At 44.6% G+C, this 23949-nt stretch overlaps 1 protein-coding gene across 1 annotated transcript in view; it reads right to left on the bottom strand.

Moving 5' to 3' along the window:
* Window positions 1-23481, bottom strand: part of iglon5 (IgLON family member 5) — a gene marked incomplete at both ends in the record, with an annotated part of 96459 nt that extends 72978 nt beyond the window's left edge. The window contains one exon of the mRNA XM_079227801.1: window positions 23421-23481. Coding sequence (XP_079083927.1) covers window positions 23421-23481 — 61 coding nt within the window. The remainder of the gene's footprint in view (window positions 1-23420) is intronic.
* Between the last annotated feature and the right edge of the window lie 468 nt (window positions 23482-23949).

The following is a 23949-nucleotide window of genomic DNA, read 5'->3' as shown; positions in this document are numbered from 1 at the left end:
GCTGAAAAAGGGGCTACTGCTGATTTTAAGTACGACGAAAGGTCGTATCGCTCAATCGGAGTTTGGGATTTGGTTACACGTTAAACTGGTAAGAGAATGAAATGGCAGAAGATAGTCTTGGAGCGCTCATGAGATGCATCATTTTAGCTTTCACTCGTTCCCTTTCTGAAGGGAAATGGGCTTAGCAATTCAATCAGCTTTGGAGAGCCAAAGCTGCGTGTGATCCAGCTCCGCCTTGGTGTCCTGCGTACAAGAGTGAAAAGAAAAACAAACAAACAAACAAAAAAGATCAAACAGAAAAGGAAAAAAAGACATTAAACCAAACCGCAGCAGAGCATAGAAATAATGCAGTGTCGTTTCCAAAGCATGCACCTGCATTACTCTTTCAGGAAATGGAGACAAAATTAAACCAACAACACTATTTTTTTTTTAAAGACCATGTCTTCTTGCCATCTGGCTCAATCGTTTCAATCTCTGTAACACCTTTATGTTGTTGGCTGAACACAAGCAACTGCTGTGGTATTGATCCAGTCGTATTCTCCTTTTTATTATCTCTTCTTCCATCCAAAGGCAGCTTCGCGCTTTGATAGCACCATCGTTGTGGAAAAGCATAAATTCTCAAGCCCATTTGCTGTGAGGGGGCGGATAAATGGATGTGAAATCAAGCCATGAAAAGCCAACATGGCATGGTGGGGAATTTCATCCTGAGCTCATTAGAAAAAGCATGTTTCCTTATTCGTGCTCCGTAATGTTGCACAATATGCTGATAGAATTTTTTTTTTTCTCTCTGCCGCCCACATTTTCATGAATGCTTTTTTAATTGGGAATGTTTGTTTGAGCTTTTGTTCTGCAGATATTCTTTGGCACACAAGCCTTGGGAGAAATCAAGCCCAGCTTTGACTTGTCAAACCAACAGTAGGCCATAGAGGAGTTGGGGAAGAGGGTCCCGAAGAGGGTCCGTGCTTTGTTGTAACAATAGGACAGCTGTGTGTCAGGGAGACCAGAGTAAATAGGGTTGTGTGGAGGCACAAAGCTGCCCTGATCAAAGGCGTCTCACTCTGTTTGCTGTCTCAGTTTCTAGTGTCCTCTCTGCTGCTCCTCTGCCCAGTCTGCCCGGCTGACTGGCCTAACGTGAGGATAGCCCAAAAGAAAATCTGGAGGCATCGCCTGCAACACATTATGATATGGTAACAGTTTGTGTGTGAGGTTGAAGGTGCAGGTTTGCTACCCACACAGCCTTTCAAGAGTAACTGTTGTCTTTTTTAAGCTCAAAGCAACAGGTAAGAGATGGTCCAGCAGGTGAATAGCTAGGGACGGATCTAGAGAAAACATAATGTGATGCCAAGAGGCTGGCGTGGAGACTTTAAGTGTTGGCGCTGGCACAAACATCACCTATATCGAATATGTTTTAACTCAAAAGCATTATATTATTGTGGCACACCAGTAGAGCGTTGAATAGAAATACCAAAAGGTGGCATTAGAAAATCAATATGTTCCTAAACTAAAACCAACGCCAGGACAAGGACAAACCAATGAAACATGAAACTAAAAGTTGGGAAATATGTGGTGAAAGACCAAACTCTCAGGTGTTGAGCTTTGAATGAACTGACTGCATTGCTGACTTGCGTGTTATTTTTGTGTGGGGCTTGGAGCAAGTGCTTTTTTATGTTGCGCTTGCATGACTAATCTAAAACGTAGACACGTTTGTCTGCAGAATGAGAAGTTTCAGAGATCTTCGTAGCTGCAGGCAACCACGAAACACTCGTAAGCGCCCGTGAATGTTTGAATTTAGTCAGGTTTAATCTGTCCCTCTACACAAAAATGGGTTACTAATACAAAACAAAACACGCTTCAACAAAACAACCCGTCACTATCCATCTGCGGCCATTCTGTATTTCTAAGAGTGGAAGTTGGCAACCTCACACACGCATTTAGCAGGAAAGAAAGCCATCGGCAGTTGTCTGCGGCTGGGATTGGGATCGGCTCCACGGAAAGCTGCCGGGGCCGGGAGAAAACCGAACCGCTGCCTGCTTAGTCCAGGGGCGGGGAGCTGCATTCACTTGCACTCTGACATCGCGTTTCACTTTTGTAATCATCCGACCATCCGCCATTTCTATAAGGCAACATAAGGCATTTTTTTCTAAGCCACCCTGATGGATCCTTCTCTGCAAATAGCGCCTGTTGATTTCTCTCAATGCACCCCCGCCATGCTCGCCCACCTCTATCTCCTTCTCCCTCTGTCTGAGAAAACTGCATATGTCAAAAAAAAGGCCCAGAGGTTCGTGGTTCCAACAGGTATGCTAATAAGATTCACTAGAAGGAGGAATTTCTCTCTTAGCTTTCTTTCCTCATGGTTATGCCACGCCTCAGGGGGCCTGCTATGCATATATTACATTGCTGCACATGGATGAGTTTGTGGAAGAATATGTATGCGTATGTGCTTTAGCATTCGCACATTTATGCATAAGCTCTATGTTACGTACCCTCAAAGAAAAACACACCCGCAAAAGATGCTCTGAGGGCTTGGTGTCCTACCTGCCAGTGTTTCATCCTCTCCTTCTTCTCCTTATATATAATTGCAAGAGCTGCAAGCCATCTCCAATTAGGAGCGTTACACAGCCCAGTGTGCATATCTCACCCTCTTCCCACATGGTGGGATCGCAGTGAGGTGATGCGTGACTGCTCATGATTGAGCCCTCCTTAGCTAACAGGTGCTATCATCTGTGCAAACGTCCACCGGCGCCTCACATTCATTGTGCCCACAGAAGGTGTCAAGCAAGAACAAATGTATGAATTATCTGATCACAAAGAGAGAGGCACAGCGTGAAATCCCAGACTGAATGATCATTGGAAATGGGCTTTTGGACTTTAGTAAAAGAGCAAAGAAAATGTGCTGAAAATCAGGGGCGAAGATGGTTTCCTGGATTTATGGAAGCAAACCCTGCTGATTTCTAAAACTGATGGCCCATACCGAATTGTCTGGGGAAATAAAATCAATACTGTTGTGTTATGATACATAAAGTAGCTCAGCTTTTAAACACTGCTGCCCTTGAATTAGGACGGGTATTTGGAGTGTTTGCTCCCGACAGGCTCCTTTTTAAAAAGCCCAGAAATAACCCAAAAGCCTCTTCGTTTATCAGGATGACACATCTCCATTGGCTTATATTTGAGTGGAGAGGGTGCTTGAGGAATTCTAAAAAGGTGGCTGGTGAGCGCATGGCTTTGTAACCTGGACAAGCTTGAAGAGCTCCCTCTCTCCATGTCCTCCTCCTTATTGCTCTCTCCGCTTCTCTCCAACATTCTCCTCCAGGTTTTGCCTTCGCTCCCTCCCTCCAAATCACAGTCTTTGTCCCTGTAACCCCTGGGCGAGAGATGATTACATCTTTCCAAAGCAGAAATTGAACTGAGAAGTCGGCCCTGACCTCATACACACACATCCACCTCCACCCACCTTGACTTGGAAACACCAAAACAAGAACCCTTGAACATAAGTGTACACCTGCAGGATTGAGAAGAACAGTAAATGAGATTAACGCTTGCCGCATAAAGTACATATAAATTGAGCACCGTGTCAGTACATCTTCTTAGACATACACCTGCTCTTTGTCCGCTTGATAAGCACGTCACTCCACGGCCCCCAACACCCAAAGCTGTTTGGAGAAAGCAGGACAGTGGACCAACATGGCAATTTCAAATTCACTTATCCCCAAGGCCAGAAAACGGGTAGCCAATGTCCTGTTTCTCTGCATGCCAAATCTTCCACGGAGTCTGCAACAAACTAATTTTCCCCACTAGAGAGAAACACAAAGTCTTTGTTGGCAAACTGAGAGAGCGGAAACAGAGAAAGAGAGAAGTAGGTATAAACAGCAAAGGGAAATTGAGGTTGCGGGCAAGAAAAAAAAAAAAAAAACGCGGGGGAAAGATGTGATGGATTGAAAAGAAGAGGAAGGGCGGTTTGAAGTGAGACGAGATAGCGTCAAGGTGGGTGGAGGGAAGAGGAAAGAGAAGGAGGGAGGGTGACTGAGAAAGCGACACACTTTCCGGGCTTATTTACACGTAGCTGCCAGTATGACAGGTAATTTGGGCAAATTCTCCACAGAGCCTGCAGCAGACGGCGGGGGGATAAAGACGAAAGGAGAGAGCAATAAGAGAGAAAAAAGGGAAGAGAGACGAGAGGGGAGGGGAAAAGAGGGGAGACGCACTGAGTGGGACGTGCACAGACTAACTGACGCGGCCAGAGTTGGGTCTGAGAGCAAGACACCAAATGGGTTCCAGATTCCAATCAGAGGAGAGGAGTGGGGTGGTAGGTGGGGGCAAAGAGATGGAGGGAGGAGAGGGAAACGGGGGAGGAAGTCATCCTTTTGACAGAGTTTGATCATTTTATTTATCTGAAGCAAGGAAGAGATATCAAAAGCACATTTTAATTCCATTTTTTCTTTTCCTGTTGAGACTGAAAGATCAAGCAGAAGGCAGGAACGGATGAGGCAAAAGAAAAGGGGGGAAAAAAATACATATCCAGATGCCCCGATTTATTCAGGCTCTGATTTACCCACTTGTTTGTCTAAGTTGTGCTTCGTCTGTGCGCATGTGTGCGTCTGTGTGAAGGCAGGTGTGCATTACTTCATGTTGGGGCGAAGCAAGCCTGTTAGACTGTATTTATAGAAAGCTCTTGCTCGGTGCGTGGCTGTCTGTCAGTGCTCAGGGCCAATTAGAAAACACTTGTTAATAGAGCAAGCGCTCCTCTTCCCGCTCAGTGTGTGTGTGTGTGTGTGTGTGTGTGTGTGTGATGACTTTATTCTCCCTCGCAGTGACGGCAACAGCGGTGAGGACGACAGTAACAGAGATAACAATGAAGAGGATAACGAGGCGTTTGTCCCTGTGGGTGGAGGTCCCCTCAGGGTTTCGGGGGTGCACACCGCACTGGGCCCTCACAGACGTGACCACTCCTTTTTCTCTTGTCACACACGCAGCCATGAGCGCGTGCTACCCACACATGCATGAACAGTCCAGTGAGCATTCACAACTATAGCCCTCTTGACAGTTCTTTTTCCAGGATTCTGGATTCACTGAAGCCACTTTTTCATACGAACTGGGACAACTGCCGGAGAATCAGGTCCACACGTTGTCCAGAGTTTCACATATGTAGCTCACTTTAGCGGAGACCGACCGTGTCAGACCCATTCTCACCTGCTGGCAATGCTCGGTTTGGTTTCGGAGAGTGAGGCGCCTGTGTCGAGCGTGCAGGATGCACATTATGACGCGGGTCCCATAGTCGCTGGGAGTGGGTCACGAACAATCAAGTCTCTTGCAGTTCCTTATTGTTTTTTACTATTTTATACCGACAGATCTTGTCTCTCCAGTGAGACCTTTCTTTGCCCGTTGTGATAGTAACGTCATCAACACGCCCACTTGCTCGCCATTAAATCTCTGCACAATGAGAAACTCTATTCACACCTGGGCTCAATCGGACATTACACAGACTTAGTACGAGGGAGCTGGCAGGGTAAAGTCCGTTTAATGCCCATCCGAACGATTGTGACATTTGCGTTCTCGCATATAGTGCTCCTCCGGGTAATGTCTAGATAATTTCAAGGTTGCGGTGCATGTGTGAAAGGGGCATTCGATACACACTAAGAATAGGCCTATGCACATGTACACGTGCATGGAGGCAAAATGCGCACACTGCTCCTCCTTTTCAAATACCAGTACCCCTGTTACACAAGATCTGCAACCCAAACAGCCCCCAGTGCTACACAGCGAACTCACAGTTCAGTGTTCCCCCAGTTTACAGCTTCGGGGGGGGGGCGACAATACAAACACTTAAAGCAGTGGTTCTCAAACTTTTTCTGTAAATAACATAATTTTGTGACTCCATCTGTGCTTTTTTAAGTAACAGAATAAAGAAAATTGCAATCACTTTCAAGTAAATCAGATTGCTCCATCAGACAATTTCTTTTTTTAAATTGCAATCACGTAGAACAATGAAAATAAAGTTCTAGCTGTGCAAAAAATAACTAATATTTAGTTACTACTAAATAGCTCATTGTGGAAAACTAAACTATTTATTGTTTTGCCAAACAAAACAGAATGCAGATATGTGAGCCATCAGGTTGTATCAGTATTAGTGGCTGCAGTGAGCTGCTTTCCTCTACAAATCTTTATAAAACGGGGTTGTAGATTTGATGCAATTCATGCTCAATGTTGAGCTGAGATCTGTATTCTGTTTCGAGAGACGCAGCAGCAGAAAAGACGATCTCACGGAGACTTCTGGCAAAACGCCAAAAATCGGCGAGTCGCGCATGCGCAAGCATAACCTGTTAACGGTGTACCGTAACCATTTACCCGAAAGTACAGGCATTTCTCCAGGTATTTAGTAATGACTTAGTTGTATGTCCTGTGTACTTTGTACTTTTGTAATATGTGAAGCCAGCAGGCTCATTGTTGGGTAGAAGCAGTGGCGGGCCGTGGGTTTTAGACCAAGGCCTTCAATGACGTGTGTCCACATCCGGTGCGGACTGGGGAAGAAGAAAAAAAAAAGTGTCCCGGGAGTTCCTGTCTGACCCGCGCGTGTATTGAACACGGCGCGATGCCCACTACACGGCGCCTTCATACAGACTGTCATGTGTGGACAGCAGACGCTCACTCTGCAATATGGCCGATTTCTTTGCACTATTACGGGCATGGAGGTCACACGGTGTGGACCGACCCGCGGAGCTATTTTCACCGTATAAGCGCCAAGCCCCCCCGCACCTATTCTCGGAAAAAAAGAAAGAAGTGGAAGTAGTTTTTCTTTCTTTTTTCAGCGGACGTTTCTGAGTCGGGGAGAGCTCACGCATCGCCTCTCTGACCCGGGATTTCCCCGCATCAACAAGAACCACACAATCCATGATTTAAAAGAAACAGCACACGACGCAACGCCACCGCAGATGAAACACAAAAAGCAACTCACCTGATGCGGTTCACTTAAAGACAAAGTCCATCCGTCTATCCTTATTAACAACAAGTTCAGCAACGGGTGGCCATGGACCGGTGAGGACAGCAGAGTCTCCCGACCCGGAAACCTCCACGCATTCTAGGGCAGAACATATCCGCTCGACAGCAGCAGTCGACGCCCCAAATCCACCACCAAGTCCGCTTATCTTCCACCGAGCGCCAAAACACGCAAAAAACATGTCACAACTTCTCTAGCTTCTGCCTGAATCATTCCAGCTCCCACTGAGCGCCGCCCTGTTGACACACTGGTCAATCACAGCGCATGTTAATGGTCACGCTGGGCCACGGACCAATCACCATGCCACCTCGCAGGCCCTGCACGTCAAAGAACCCGCCCAGCTTGTCAAACTAACGATCTGATTGGTTGAAGTCCATGACAATCAACCACAACGTCCACTCCCCGTGTACTTTAATCTGCAAAGGCCTGCTTAAACTGCCTTGCTGGCCTAGAGACACTGGAGAGAAAAAATATGATTGGATGAAAGCTTCTCCTTCAAACCAGCTGCAGTCTGATGGCTGAAGACTGCAGGCTGAACAACAGAGCTGTACAATGAGAAAATAACCTGATAGGGAAATATTATTATAATACATGTAGTGTATTTGTGAAAAACAAATAAATTATAAAATAGCTATAACTTTGTGATTCGGTTTAGGCCAGCAGAGAAGGCTTAGAAGGCCCTGACGGCCCACCACTGGGTAGAAGACACGAGCACTTTGGCTCGTTTAACTTGGAGCAGGAGAGCTGCTCCGGGTTCAGAGAGGTGCGCCGGAGAGCGAGTGTTGCCATCTTCACCCTGGGAGCGTTTAAAACGCAGATAGAGCGGTCTGCTTTTCACGCCACATATTTTTCGATGCTGTCTGTCCGCTGCTGTGTGTCCTCAGTGCTCACCTGTGTGTGTGCGCGCACGTGTCTGTGCGCAACGGGGTGGAACTCCGCCGTGCGCGATACAGGGAGCAGAGGAGAAGTGTTAACAGGACCATGTAGAGACAGCAATGACAAGCTGTCATGTGGAGAAGATCAATAAAATACGGCTGTTTAGTTTGTTTAATAACAGAACAAGGTGTAGACCTGTTCTATAGGAAAGAGGGGGGGCGCAAGAGGTGAGGAACAGCTGAAGTCCGGCACATAAAAAAAGGAACACCCAAAGGAACAGATAGACTTCACAAGAGAACACAATTTTTAAAAAGACATACACTGACGTAGATGAAGTGGTAACAATGGGGACCTCGAGTCAACAACTGACAAAAAGAGGTCAGGACAGATGTCCACATCTGGAGGGTGCACAGGAGGCATGGGGAAAGGGGAGGGTGAGTTAAAGAATGAGCACAATGAAATATAATCAAAGACAGTGAGAGAAAGGATTACCTCCCTTGCTTCAGTGGAGTATGTAATTGTGGTTAAAGACACAGTGACTCGCTGTGACAACAAAACACAATTGTGTTGCAGAGAGCCAAGTGTGATGCTGGGAGTCAGCAGCAGTGATAAAGATGGAGATAACGCTGAGGAGATGGGGAGGAAAGATTCGGCTGATTATCAGTGTTGATGATAACAGTGTTGGTGGTTATCATAATGAAGGTGGCGAGGATCAAACGTGGCATAATGTCTCAATGATATGAGCAAAAAAAAAAAGATAACTTGATTAAAATTGCTCGTGATGCCAGCGATGATAGTGGTGTTTTGTTGGGCACAATTTTAATCACAGAGATTCTAGATTTTACACATTCTGCCATAATTCAGTAGCGAAAAGCTGTTTTACATCACATAATTCCCTTTGGTTTTGTACACTGTAGAACACACTCCTCCATATTACTTCATGAATATTCAACCACCGATACTGCCCTGGGGTATCAACACTGGTGTCACTCATTTGCTTTTATTTTAAATCTAGTATGCTTGCCAACCCTGCAAATTAAATTAGGGCTACATTGCCATTTTATACCTACAGAAGTGACATTTCTAGATTTAATAAACTGTAATATTTTCCCAACTCTTTCCCCTCAGTTGTTGACTCTTGCCACCCATACTGATGAGCTTTACATTATCTAGCCTGAGGCTAAGGGGCAGCAGCATAAAAGGCCCACACGGGTGTGGAAGAACATGAAAAAGTGGAAATTTGCAACATCGATAAATTATTTCACATTTTTGGGTTTTAGTTCTGCCTGGGAATGTTCAGCCCAGGGGCCAAAAAACTGCATGACTTTAAGTGAATGGCATCTCGTAGAACATCTATCTCGAACAACTCCAGTGTCAGAGATGTATTACAGGCTGATTAGAGGAAGGATCTTTACTTGGGTCCCTTGGCAGTACAGGAGCACATTACATTGTGCTGTCTGGATTGGGGATATCAAGTGCTATGCGTGGGGAGGAACACTGCGTCATGTTGTGTGATTATTTGATCTCCATACATGCAGGAAATCAAATTCTACAGCGTACAAATCTGTTTTCACAAACTGGAGCTACACCAGTAGGTGGGGGAGGACTGATGTAGACAACATTTAAACGTCTTGTTGTGTTTAGACCTTAATATAAGGTTTAATTTGATAGACACGTTTCATTAGAAACTAAAGACCATTTTGCAATGGGATTACGCCAGCCATGATGCCACATCGGGTTTAAAACGCTTGATCTGACCACACACATCTTCAAACTCAGCCTTCATTTTACTCTCAACGACACACCTTAACATTTTTATGGTGACAAATCGGGCCGGGGGGTGTGTGTGTGTGTGTGTGTGTGCGTGCTTTGTGAAACAAACTGTATTTCTAGTATTAATGGTTAACCACCACATCCACTGTTTTAAATTGTACAGAATTGAAAATGTGCAGAAGCCCACAGCGGGATCACAAACAGATTGATATGGTATGACAATAATTTTGTATTTGAATGTCAAAATTTGCATACTGTATGCTTCGGGTACCCGTATACCAATATGATTACGTCGTCTTGGTACTTCTAGCTCTGCAAGATGAGAGTCGCACGTGCATGAGCACAGCTTTAAATAAGCGGTCTTTACTCTGACCCCAATCTCAGAAAAGCCCAGGCCAAACTCTGCGTTGTTTTTACACAGGTAATATAAAACAAGGTCATCCGTCAACCCCGTGTAATTAACTGTCTGGCCTGAAAATGCGCTTTTAGGATACCATTAACCAGTGCTAGCCTAACAAGGCTGTGCAAACACAGACTGAATACACCAGCAAACACACATCCGTGAATAGAGTGAGTGGGAGAGCAGAGAGAGGAAAATCCATTTCATGAATATTGGATTTCATAATGAGGGTGAAGAAACAGCTTTGCTGTGGATCATTCTTTAATGACCCAAAGTCCACATGCATGAATCTTTTAGTGGTGGCTGTCTGTTTGATATGGGGAAAGGAACGGGAGGAAAAAGAGGGAAGAGCCGTTTCCCCTGTGGGTTTTGACTCGGACATTTGGACCGGTTGGTCATCCTGTTGCAAAACAGAAAGACGCCAAGTGGGGAGTCAGGTCTCAGACACACGTGTTCTCTTATTTATGGAAACCTGTGAAGGAGAAACAATTGATTTCTGGTCCAGATTTAATGTTTGTGTGAAATCTTACGACGTGACACATTTTTGGTCTTATTTCTTTGTTTTTAAAATGAGAGAGTGAAAGCTTGCCGCTGAGAGCCTCTCCTTCCCTCCTCACTGATTGGTCAAGAGGTCAGACTCCTCACTTTACTCCTCTCGTCTCTTGAGCCACTCCACCACCCTCCAGTTTGTAGTTTGTCTGGCACTTTACAAACAACTCACCTTTCTGGCCAAATCAAATTTCTCCTTACTCAATTTTTGGAGAATGTGAGTCCGATGTTTGTTTCCAACTCAGATTCAACATCCAGATATTTGTTCTTTGTGTCTTATTCTGGCAAGAGAAGGCTGTCATATTCCATACATTTAGTACTAACATATTTTTATTTTCAGTCAAACAAATCTTCCTTCATTCAACTTGACATTAAAATGAGTAACTTGAAGGAATGCTGGTGAGAAATAAAAGCAAACATGCCAGGGAACATGATGTAATCTAACATTAGTCTGCTGCTGAGTTTATGTGTCACCTTTAGTGAAGCTGTAAAAAAGCTGTATTCAATACTGAATATCTGAATATCTTGCACAAGATCAAAAGGCTTAAAGCCAACACTGGGGAGAAAAAAGCATATTATTAGTCATTTATAATTACCTTTAATGCCACATTCGCATTATTCTTTTTTTTTCGAGCAGTTTGAGGGAAAGCAAGTGTTTCCGAATTATGTAGCTATTAAAATCACAGCTTCAACCGAAGTCGCAGGTGGAGTAACACAGGCATGAAATGAATGTGGCAACCAACCTGGCAGAGCTAATAAATAAAACAGCCAGACACAGCCCTCCATATGGTGTGCTTCTGTGTCAACCAACTCTATCTGGCTCATCCATCCTTTGTGCAAGTACGGTCCATCCCAGGAGTGGCCTTACCCTTTCCAGCCCTGCCAATTATTACCTTGTGTAATGCAGCCTTCTTTTCCCTGACCATTTCCTTAGATGCAGGAGCCATTACAGGTTCTACCTCCACCTGAACCTTCTTTCAAAACAGGATTAATCAGTTACACAGAATCCATTGAATGGCACCCTAACATCAGCGGCTTGTAACCAGGGGCGCCTGAAGGCCACAGAAGGGAATACAACTGTATTAGTTAATTGGAAAGTTTTCAGTCATTTGCACGTGTTAGAAAAGTATTTTTATTATTATAGTGTCATTGATAACAGCCACATGGCCCTGCACCAGGTTGATTTCAGCATCATGTAGTTTATTTGCCAGCACCTGCTGTGACATACCATTTACATGACATCTTTTAACGAGCGAGGCACGAATCAAGTTATTCCTACCGCTCACATTAAATTTGCCGCAAAGGGAGTACGTTACAGTGGGCACCGCAGCAGGGGAGGCACCGCTTTCATTACTTTATAAGTTGTGAAGATGTGGCGTTCCATGGGTAATCAGGGCAGCCTCAGAAGGTTGGTGACTCTGAAGGTATTTTTTTTTATCACATATGGCCATATCCCTGTAGGCATCCAGTTGCCCAAGAAAAAGCGAACAGATGGCCTCAGGTTTTGCGCTCGTATCTTTAAGTATGAGCTGAGAGCAGGAAGTTGCACCGGGTGAGTGGGCACAGTCGGAGTGCCAGGGGTCCCTGGGGCTGAGCGCCAAGGCATAACTTATACAACACAAGTTGACTGGGTTCCACCTTTATTATAAATGTGGCGCTACTGTAATGCAATTCTATTCACTTGCATGTTTGACTGTGTAATTGCTGCCCTCTGAATTGAAATGTTGCGGTTTCAAAGATTTATTTATTTATTTCAAAGCCATTTGGTCTATACGGCTTGATAACTTGTGTCGCGCCATCTTTGTGTTCAGATCGTACAGCACACTTCTATAAAAGAGAGTCTCTGCTCGTTTAGAAGTCCCCGCTATAAGAAAAGAAAAGAAAAATTACTGCACTACATCAGACTGCACTGTTAAAATGCTGACGACGGACATCTATATAGTTGAGAATAAAACCCCCTCTGTGATGAAGGGAGTAGAAATGAGGCGTTACATGACACACATTGGCTAAAGCGTTTCTTATTCAGCGCATGATATCAAACATATTTGCTCAAGTGTATCATTTTCAACACGATACCAAATTTAGCAGGCAAAACAGCCTTTAATCAAGTGCAATCCATTTCATACGATGCCATTGCTTTAGCTGTCTGAATGAATTGAACCTTAAGGCAACTCTCCTCCTGCCATCATAACTCCTCATTAATTCAAAGCACAAAACAAAGTCCAGAAAGAAATCTTATTAAAGGAAAATCAATCGCCACAGCAGACGTCCTTCCAACATTTTCTGGATTTATAAATGCTCGGATTGAAAGGCGATTCTTTGTACTTTCGTCGATCAGCTGCTATCTCTTTTTTTCTCTTTTCCGTCCAAAAAACTAAAACCTTAATAGAAGCTCAATGTCAATAATGCTTGATCATGATGGATTCAAGAGAGGATCAATCACGTCAGCCTGATTGAGAAAACACCTGCACTGTCTGCCCCATATTTGTCATGTCTGATTTAGCTGCCTCCCTGCAGTATACAGATCAATTCTGATTACAGCTGTCAAACTCTAAATAACAAACAAAGGTAACTGCAGGTTTGATAAAGCAGATATTTACGATAAATAGGCCAACATGGAGCTTACTGGCGAGTGTAGAATGGGGTTGTTTATCTTCTATGCTTCAGATGTCATCTGATTCAAATCTTCAATAAAGTGGGTCTTGCTCTGACAACACCCTGATTTTTATTTTTGTTGTTTTGCTAAACTATTTTAGTTTTTTCTTTCAAATCCTGAACCTTCTCATGTTTTATTTCGTATTGGCGGCCTCTCATCACATTATCAATCGGTCTATGTTTGGATTTATATTGTATAGTACCACTTTAAAAGGCATCTCTATCACTGATTTACTTTCGTCTGGGTCGATCGCAGCAGAAATGTACAAGCGTTTTGTTTTGGGCAGTGAAACCGACTCAGCGGAACATAAATCAACAAATCCATTTATATAATGTCAATAATTCCAATAACTCCTCCTGCGTCTCAAAGCACAGCGATTTTTGTCAGGTATAGATATTGACTTGTCGGTGCAAATATGTTGTAAACGAGTACTGTTGCCCAACATTAAGCAACTAATTGACCTTTTCTGAACCCCTCATTATTCCTAATGGAACTGGAGGTCTGCTGGCCAGATAAAGGTCACATTGATGCAGTCGGTACCCTCTTGATCGGGAGAGAGAGTGATGTTTTGCTACTGTGACAAATGTATTTCACAGTCTGAAGGAAGATTCTCGAAATGTTTTAGTTTTTTATGTGATAACCCCATTGAGAACTTCTAGCACTTTATTTAAAGAGTATATCAAACATTAGCCCAGAAAACCGTGGGAATATTTGTGGGTTTTGGTAATCCTTTGCATTGCTACATATGTTCTGGAATTGGAATAACTGCTGCAACTAGGACACCGCAGCTCTATAAGAACAGCAATTTTAACTGGAAATTTGACTTGAATCTCTGGAATTACATTGTGCATGTTCATGAGTCTGGTTTGGCAACATTCCTTCATATTGTAACGGACTGAGGGACAATGTAACGTTAACCTGTTATGTTATAAATGTTATTGTGTTCACAGGAAGAAGTTGTCCTAAATAAGGAGACTGGTCATTGTAATTACTGGGTTCAGGAGGTCAGTGAATGTCTCATGAGCTGTGTGAAAAATGACCGGATACATCCGTCTGTGCGTAGTCTCAAACGTAACATCTTGACACAAGAGGTTCCGTGATACGTTACCCCAAAATGAAACTTAAAAGACTGTTTCAACTCGGTGTTCTGGATTAAAATCAACCACCTCACCCTGAGATGGGACCAGCTCGTAGCAGAGAAACAAGCTCAGGGCTCCCACTAATTCGGCGTAATGGTGAGTGGTATCTTTATGCACTTTATACGTGTCTTTATCCCGGTCGTATCATTTAAGTCATATTTATTACGTCATATTTTTCGCCCACACCGTGAAGGCCGGTCCGTTGTCTGACACAAAACCGGTCCGTGACTCAAAAAAGGTTGGGGACCGCTGCTCTAACACATAAGAGAAAAAATTATAATTAAAGTGAACCACAGGTACGATTGGCCTTGTAAATGTCTGAAGAAAAAGATTAGAAACATAGTAAATAGACAAAAGCGACAAAATAACACTGTGACACATACAAGAAATATTTTACACACCAAATTAGACAATCAGTATCCACCCACATCCCTACAAATGAATAAAGGGACCCGAATGTGTTTGAAACACAATTTAAAAGCACACCATATCCTTGAAATGTCTTTAAATAATGTGGGAGTCAGATATTGTGCTAACAACCGCCCCCATGCAGGTCTATGCACTAATGGAATTTCACTCACTGCATTACAAAACTGGGAAGAGCAGCTCAGGCTTTTAGCGTTATCCAACCCCACATCTAATTAGTGAAATATAACACAAAAACACTGCAGTGTCTTCTACTAAACCCAATTAATGGGCTATTGCTGCACAAATGTTTGATGAAATCTCACCTAACGTCCCAATTACTACATTAGCACCACAATATCACAACTATGAGATTTTGTTCAAAAGAAATCCCTGTCATCTTATGCTTCAAAATGTGTGCAGCGTGTTTTTTTTAACTGCCGATACCGAAAGGACACTGTGACAGGAACCACTGCGGAGCGTTTACCGTAAGTCCATTTGTGGGCTGTCGCAGACAAATCTTTTTGGGGTGAAATTCTGCTTAACCGAGTCTTACTGTCAGGATGTCACGCTAATACAGACACTTTATTACAGGAAAATCCCACCGGCACCTTCACAGCCAGCGCTGGAGCCGCGTGCCGGCCTTAAACGACAGGACAATTGAGGCATATCTCTGAATCGCAGCATAAGCTCAGAGTGGAGGGCAGCGACTACGCCAAGCACCGACTTGCCACTGGGCATCGGCACAGTTTGTTTTCCTCAATCATGTAGCTTTCCAAATGGCGACCAAAACATGTAATGTTCGCCTTTGATTGCCGTGTGCGCTGGCAATTTTAAAGACCGTCTCTGTGTTTTTATGTAACCTGTGGTTTCCTGACAAGCTCCAAACCGCCCATTATGATGTGGGCGCACTGCATGAGCGTCTTATTAGAGATGTGCTGCCTCACTGCAGTGACTCCCTAACCAGTGGCATATCACATTAGCACCAGCTCCTTAATGCCGCAATATCACACAACAAGTGACCCTGAAACAATTGTGCAACTCCCACTCACGGTGATATCACAAAACACAGTTTACATTGGCAGGATAAACCTGCCATGTTTTTGATTCCACCTAATCATCTGCCTGCAAAATCGATCCATCTTGATCACTGCCTGTTGCGGGTCTTTGAATCCCTCCTCCTCTTCCTCCCTCACACCATCTGTCTCTCTTCCCTCGCTTCCTCCCAGCAGCCCTGCTTCAATCATTTCTTCATAACTCCTCCATCTCTCCAGCCCGTCCACCCTCGTGAGCCCTCTCTGTCTTTCATCCCCCGCTGCTTCTCGCTCCCTGCATTAAACCTACACACTGCATGTGAAGTGCATCTTGTGTGAGCAAATTCCGCCGCGACGTGAGAACACATCGGCTAATGACTGGAGCACAGTGGCACTGGCACGTTAGCCGTCTCAGTTGCTGACCGGCTCATTATCATTTAGATCTGCTCGCTGCACGAGCTACACACCCACATGGTATGTCGCTGACTCCTGACAGGAATTAAAATGATGTGCGAGATTCTTACAGTCACTATTATGTCGTGCCAAAGTCCAGGGACCAATCCTCTTGTATGGCTTTTTTTCTTCCCGTTCCCATAGCGGAGAATGTTTGTATGTGCCGCTCGTTAGCACACCCTGTGTCGCTTCTCCACCCCTCACTCGTGCCTTCTCTCTCCGTCTATTTAAGTCGGGGACACAATTATCCCCCATTCTCTGCCTCTCTCTTTCACCCTGCATCTCTCTCGCCCACTGTGAATGAGAGTCTGGAACACAATTACCCCTGTTTTCTTTCTCTCTCGCTCTCTCTCTCTCTCTCTCTCTCTCTTTCTTGCACTTCATCCTTCCCTCCCTTTCTCGCCATATCTCTCTCTCTCTCTCCACCTCTTATGGCTTCAGGAGAAGTCTGTGAAGGGAGCAGCTGCTGAAATATTTATTGATCTGTTTTCCACAGTTTTATTTATTTCCCTCTCCTCGCTCTCGCCCTGCCTTCCCCTTTGCACAGAGCCAGCAACACCTCCAGCACCACGAGATGTCAGAGGAGGCAGAGGGGCTGAGAATCCACAACATGAAACCATTATTTAGCATTTGTTGCGCCCAGTAGTTTTACCTGTGTAAACAAAACAAAGAGGCGCGAGGTTGGAATGACGGCAAAATGTGAGAGCGACGGCGAGCATCATCGGCTACGGCGGGAAACAGACGCGGCACGGATTGAGCCGTGAGACCGGCAGATTGGTTGGCATAAGCCAAGGTGCTGCTCTTTTTATTCTTAAGCATCAAGGAAGTTGTACACAACTGCAAGCTATTGATGTAGTAGGAGTAGTCATAGCAACAATACCCTGAGCAATTAGAATTACAATAGTAACGGTGTTACCACCGGACTAAATGGATCCGCTGATGGATCTGACGTTATCTCTGCGTAATTAAAGGGCTGCCGCGCTATCGTATGTCCCCGTCCCACGCATGCACACACTGAGACACCAGAAAACACACATAAAGCTAAGTCCCATCACCAGGCATGGCCTGAATTAGTGCCTAAGCCTTTTCCATTGATTTGCCGGCGAGCTCCTTGTCTTTTGGTAATGAGGACAGGGAGAGAAGCGGGACCCTCGTTCCTCCCAGCTCCCAGAGGACAAGCCGCCTGCACTAATCTGAATTGTGTTTCCAATGATGCTAACTCCCTGGCACGCAAAAAGACTAGAAGGAAGAGGAACAGAGGGGGGAAAAAAGAAATCACACGGTGCTCTCTCTCCCCCTCTAACAGTATTCATTCCCCTTAAATGTGTAACATCTGCACATCTCCAAACAAGAAAACATCTCTTTTTCTCCCTCACTCTTTTTTTTCCCTGCAGAAAGCTCAAGCTGCAGTGTGGACTGAAGCCTGAGAAACCAAAGGGAGGTAATTTGCACTGTGCTGAGACGTATTGATCTCTTTTCAATGGCGTTCATACGAAGAAAATAGAATGAGTTATTAATATCTATGATAATGTGTATGTATGTGTATACATATATTTGTATATATGTCTCCTTCATGGCTGGGCTCCATTGACTTTCCATTGATTTACCGCTCACACCTTTAAAAAGGGGGAATTGTTTAAATTCATCTTCCCAGTGGCCCATAAAGAAGCTGTTCCACAGTGTATGCATGCATACGTTTATTTCTCTGAGAGCTATGTGTGTATGCATGTGTGTGTGCGTATGTGTGTGTTTGTGTGCGTGCCTGCGTGGGCGGTGGTTGATGAGTACACGAGCCACCACTTATTCCTGCTTCTACAGCCACTCTGCTCCCTCTTGAATGATCCTTCGCCTGCACTAAATAAAACATAGCTTTTTTTCCATTTGTTAAAGTGAGAACCCAAAGCCAGGGTTCATATTAACACCTGGACTGATGCAGGTCTTTAAGGCGGGACTGGGACGCTGGGAGGTTGTAACGAAGCAAATTACTACAGTAATTAAACACAGTACCTGTCCCGAGATGAGTGCCGTCCTAGTTCCTTTCGATTACACCGAACTCCATATATTATAACTGCAATTATAATTGCAAACAAGCTTTGCTGTAATCATTATTTATGACACTGACACTATGTGTAATTGCCCAGCCACCGAACCAATATGTGAGGCCCAGTGAAGTGTTTATCAAAAGCGACAGGGGAGATCTCAAGGGCAGCAAGGTGGTGCCACGGCCCCCTACCGTCCGCAGCAGCACTTCGGCTAACCATCCTCAAAGGATTTGAACCTGTGACCTCTCAGTCACCGCTCTGGCAAGATAGCTGCTAACACTATGAGATGCAGAGTTCAGCTTCAGCTTGGCAGGTCGCGGGGTCACCAGCTCAGGGGTTATTCATCTCTGTCCAGCCTGTAATTGGAAGTGCTGCAAAATCCACGAAGTGAGGCCCTGATAATGAATACAATTCTACATTCCCCTCGGTTCTGGTCGTATCGTGTTGCCACTGATACCTATCACCACTTAAACAAGCTGCTTCCTTTCGGGTGGAGGAACACACACACTCCAGAGCCAAGTGCAACAGATTCAGACATTTCAAATATATCTTTACTCTCTTTGTTGTTTTTATTGTGTGTCATTCTTTGACTGTTCACTGGATATACTATTACCGATACAAAAAGTAATGCACTGTTATTCTTTCACCCGGGAAACTGCTTTACGTGTCCCGTGGGAAAGCAAAGGTCAACGTTGACGTATTTTAACTGACTTTTTCTGTACGGTTATTCTGGCAATAACACTTCTTGTATCATGAAACTTGGGTCGAGTAAACACATTTCCCGTACATGAATCGTGTGTTCTGCCAAAGGTTATCTCGACCCGACCGACGGTCATACCAAAAGAACATACAATATTTGGAAAGCCGGACGGGCTTTATTTGATCTGAAGTGATCTGGAAGAGCTGAATTACACTATCATGCTTATGCTGAAAGTTCTAAACTCTGGTCTTGTTGAGTGTGCCTTATGGTCATTAAAACACTTCCCGCTGGGTTGCATCTCCAAATCAACATCTCTTCTCATCATTTTGCCACAACAGTACTTGACTAGCACCACCTAGTAGTTATATAACAGGCAAAGTTATTTTACGTGACAAACATACTTGTTTAAACTCAAAACACAATCTTTTAGCTGAACCAAACTAAATTGTTTTGTTGCCTAAATAACCAGTTTTGCACTACAGGGGCTTGTGCAGAAGTACTGATCGCTGCTGCTGGACATTTGTTAAACATTTGTTAAACATTTGTTAAAAAAGGCCTGAAAAATAAACAACTTTTCGTCAGATATAAGAACCCTTGCATGATGATTATTTGTGTTTGGCCATGCTGCAATTTCCTGTGAGGGACAATAATAACAGGCCTTGATGTGGTTCCTTAATGCCTTGAAAGCCAATGACTGAGTGGTTGTTAGAGTAAGAATGACATGATTCTTTGGATTGAATTCAGAAGGATGAAGGTCTTTCACTTCTATATTACGTCATTTAGTAATAGTACTTGTAAAGTAGTAATGTCAGTCAGAAAGATTAAGTGATTCTACTGAATCTTGCTATTTGACTCTTTTCAAAACTACATTTTCCAAATGTTTCTGCAGCTAAAAGATGAAATCTCAAGATTGTTACCATGACAGCGTCTATTTACTTTGGAGAAAAAAAGTGGAATGTATAAAAAATAAACCAAAATGTAAAACACGTCTCACAACTCCTTTTCAGTTCACCTTTGCTTTATTCAACCATGCTGCCTTTGGCAGGTCGGCATCGTGTTTTGATTTTGACCGTTAATTAAAATTAAGTTTCTATACAACACCAATTTGTTTGTACATCACAGCACCTGTCTCTGCCAGTTCGAGGTCAAAACGCAGCGAGATGTTCTTAAGGTTACTATCTTGGATCCCCTATGTGGAAGGAATAGATTCAGCACCACAGGTCACCACACAGCAGCAAGAGAAATAGACAAAAGTGAAACCCGAGGGAGAAACATTCAGACCGCAGACCCACTCCAGGCTGGTTAAACCTCCAACCCTTGTCCCCCAGGCTCTTGAGACCAAATCCAGGCCCTCTCACTCCAACACTTGCAGATAAATAAAACCCGCCAAAATGGCAGGGCATTTCGAAGCCAAACATGGAGAACAACAGCACACAGAAAGCATGGATTTCAAAGGGAGGAAGAAAAAGCAGAGTCCCCTCCAGAATAGGAGTGCAAGGCATCTGTTGATGCTGGCATCTCTATTCTCTTCATCTCCAAGCCAAGACTGGGGATCCAGTTGAGAGTGAGTGTGTGTGTGTGTGTGTGTGTGTGTGTGTGTGTGTGTGTGTGTGTGTGTGTGTGTGTGTGTGTGTGCAGGGACGATGGAGTGTGGCTACGTGCTAACATGTGCAATGCGCATTGACCCCACTTGGCCCCCATATGTTGCTGAAACAAGAAGGACGGCGTGTCGGCAACGCGACCCCACCTGTTTTTACCCGTGTTGGCTTGCCCACTTCCTCTTACCACAACCTCCCTCACAGCGGTGCATGTGGGGGGGAAGACCCATCTGTAGACTGTTTCAACAGTAGTGGCAAGCATGTGCAGCATCCATACATATGTACGCTGTGAGGGGGGGATTCCCTGCAATATTGCGTAACTTGATATCTGTTAGGCAGTAATATGTTTCCTAAATATCTATATATTGCATTATCTTTGCAATATAACCTTAAACGTCCTCTGCTGTGACCTATCTAGGCCCGAAAGCTGAAACAATTTCTCTTGTCATCTTCACTTTTCACTAAATCAATGACGGCATTATTCTCATTATCCGATCTTGCAGGTTTTTGTCACAACAGAAATCCTTTGAGTGGAGGGTACATTGTTTAATTTTGTGTGGAGGTGTGTGTATGTGTGGATACACTCACAGCCTTAATGTTTCATAAACCTCAATGTCTGATCTCATAGATGAAACAGGTTTTGATTTATTGCCGACAGCTTGTGTGCCAAAAATACAAAGATGATATTTTACTGCATGTGTGAGCGGACGCTTGGACGCTCCCCTTTTCTGGAGTTACGGTTCTCAAAGGGGGAATCAATGTGGAAGGGAAACAGCATGCCAGGAGCTGGTCATTGCACCCATGGAGTGGTTTTGTACCTTCACACGCCAAGCCAGTAGCAAACCTTTGAATAGCCTAATTGTGTTTTGCAGCAAAGAAAAAAAACCTGGCTGGTATGCCGTTGTACAGGTCTGAAACACATTTTACTAGTTGTTTTTGAGGGTACATGGAAGATATAATGGGCTCTCTCCTAATACATTTGTGTTGTGCATAATGTGAAGTGGCTCAATGAGTGATAATCACAGTCAAGGAGAAATATCTTCAGGCTAATAAAATACTGTACAGTCATTTAATAACTCACACACAATCTGCCAAACAATGGCGGTGAAGCATTTAAGGGACCACACTGGCATGCTTCTCGGAGGCACAGATACAAAGGATTATTTCACTGCTGCATGATTTATCGAGCAGTGGACGGTGCCCTCTCAACAGCCATGTTCTTCCTATTTATAATGCACGCTTTCTAATTTTAAAAGACGGACGTCTTTACGTCTTACAGAAACTCAAAGCAGCAGCCGGATCCCCTCTCCCAGGGATGCATCTGCTTCACATGTGCTGCAATGTGCACAACTCCCATCGATATCCAATCATTTCTCAACTGCGGCTGACGTGATTGGTCACACCTTCACATTGGGGAAAAAACAACAACAACCACAGGTTACAAATTCACAGCACTGGGACCAGTAATGAGACTCTGTATGGCTGAGTTTGTGCAGTGCTGAACCCATTGTGTACGTCCTGCAGGGCCGGCTGTCTGCTCTCCGCCTGGTGTGGTGAAGGGGTTTGCTGTGGCAAGCCAACCGTGACCAGCTGGGCTCTCCTGCCCACATTGAGCGCAGGAGCAGGAGGCTACAGCCCGTCCGCATCTGCACGTTGTTAACCTCGCATCTTATTGCACTGACACATCAATTATTGTTATTAAGGGCCAGAGTAATTTATTTATATACTGATTTCCCAGAGGATGAAGGCAGGACTAATTGAGCCAGGTGTGTGTGTGTGTGTGTGTGTGTGTGTGTGTGTGTGTGTGTGTGTGTGTGTGTGTGTGTGTGTCTAGTTCATGCTCGATTGGCATGGGGAAATTAGAATACATGGGGAGACTGCCGTGCGCAACTAATATATGGTGGGACATCCCATAGCATGGAGGGAGCATTAAGAGGTGGATTTGAAATATCCCCTGGTCAGCATTCCCCGTGGACAACAACATAACAACACTGTCCGTTTGTGTTATTAATAACACAGCGGTTTTAAAGGCCATCTGACTCTTCTGGTTGTGCAAGTTATCTCGACACCGTGAACGAGCAGATGGATGAAGTGTGTTTGTCTCTTTTGTTGAGCTATGGGAAAGATGTTTTATTCCAGTGATAAGAGGGGATTTAAGCTTCGCTGCTAGTTCATGTTTTGTCCAACTGCCCATCTTTATCCATTTGTCTCTCTCGACCTTGGTTTTGAAGAGAGCGATAGAACAAAACACTGTCTCTCTCCCGAGTCTCTCTGCATTGCTTCTCCCAGTACTTAAACACCAACACCAACACCACCCACAGCACCCCCACCCCTCTTTGCGCTGCTGGTGCGTCGTGTGCGTGGGATACCATTCAAGTCACGTAAAGGAATGTTCACAGAAGACTGGGGATGCGAGTCTTTTTTCTTTCTTTTTTCTCATAGTAAACATCTTAACATGCATCACTCGTTGCTTACACCGAACCACGAGGTTGGCTTGGAGATGAACCTGCGCTGCGCTGCGCTCGCACGCACGCACTCCCTCCCTCGCTCCCTTACGCGCACATCCAGACGCGTGCACACACACACACACACACACACACACACACACACACACACACACACACACACACACGCATACAGCATCGCAGTGGCACAGCAGACACGCGTGATTCACAGGCAGGTAGATCATTAGTATTCACCTCCACAACCCGCTTTCAGAAAATGAAAGGCAAACATGCACGAGTCGTGGCGCAGCAGCACACGGAGCCGTCAGCACGTCGCCAAAGTGGCTCGTAACAACTTACCTTTCGACAGCAGAACCAGGATCAAACCAGCAAACGCGTTTCGCAAGAGGGGGCAGCCCATGATGGAGTTCTGATTGATTTTCTGCTTGTTTCTGCAGCCTCGGTATTCCTCCTTTGTGGTGCTGTTGCGGGGAATCTGTTTCCTTTCTTATTTAAAAAAAAAACGAACCAGTGGATGAATGTCAACAGCAATAGTCCAACGCGTCTTCTACATGTGACTGGACGAAAACATCAGTTTTATCCACTTGACTTTTCCTTATCGTGACTGTAGAGAGAGGCGGAGAGGGCTGTTCGTCTTCTCCTGTGCAGACTCTGTCAGCCAGAAGAAGAAGAAAAAATATCAGAGAAAAAACAAATATCCCGAACACTTAGTTTGGCTCTCAGTGCCTTGAAGGAAAATATGTGAGAACACGCATGGGAAGAGAAGGTAAAGCGTAAACTGTCCAATGGCGTGACAGAAAAAAAATCTTTTTGTGTGTGTGTGTGTTTGTTTGTCAGAGAACAAGATGGGTTCTGCGCGTCCTGGCCG

The sequence above is a fragment of the Taurulus bubalis genome, assembly GCF_910589615.1.
Source record: "Taurulus bubalis genome assembly, chromosome: 12".
NCBI classification, from domain to species: Eukaryota; Metazoa; Chordata; class Actinopteri; order Perciformes; family Cottidae; genus Taurulus; species Taurulus bubalis.
The sequence above is the reverse complement of the archived record's forward strand: the minus strand, read 5'-3'. Positions and strand labels throughout refer to the sequence as shown.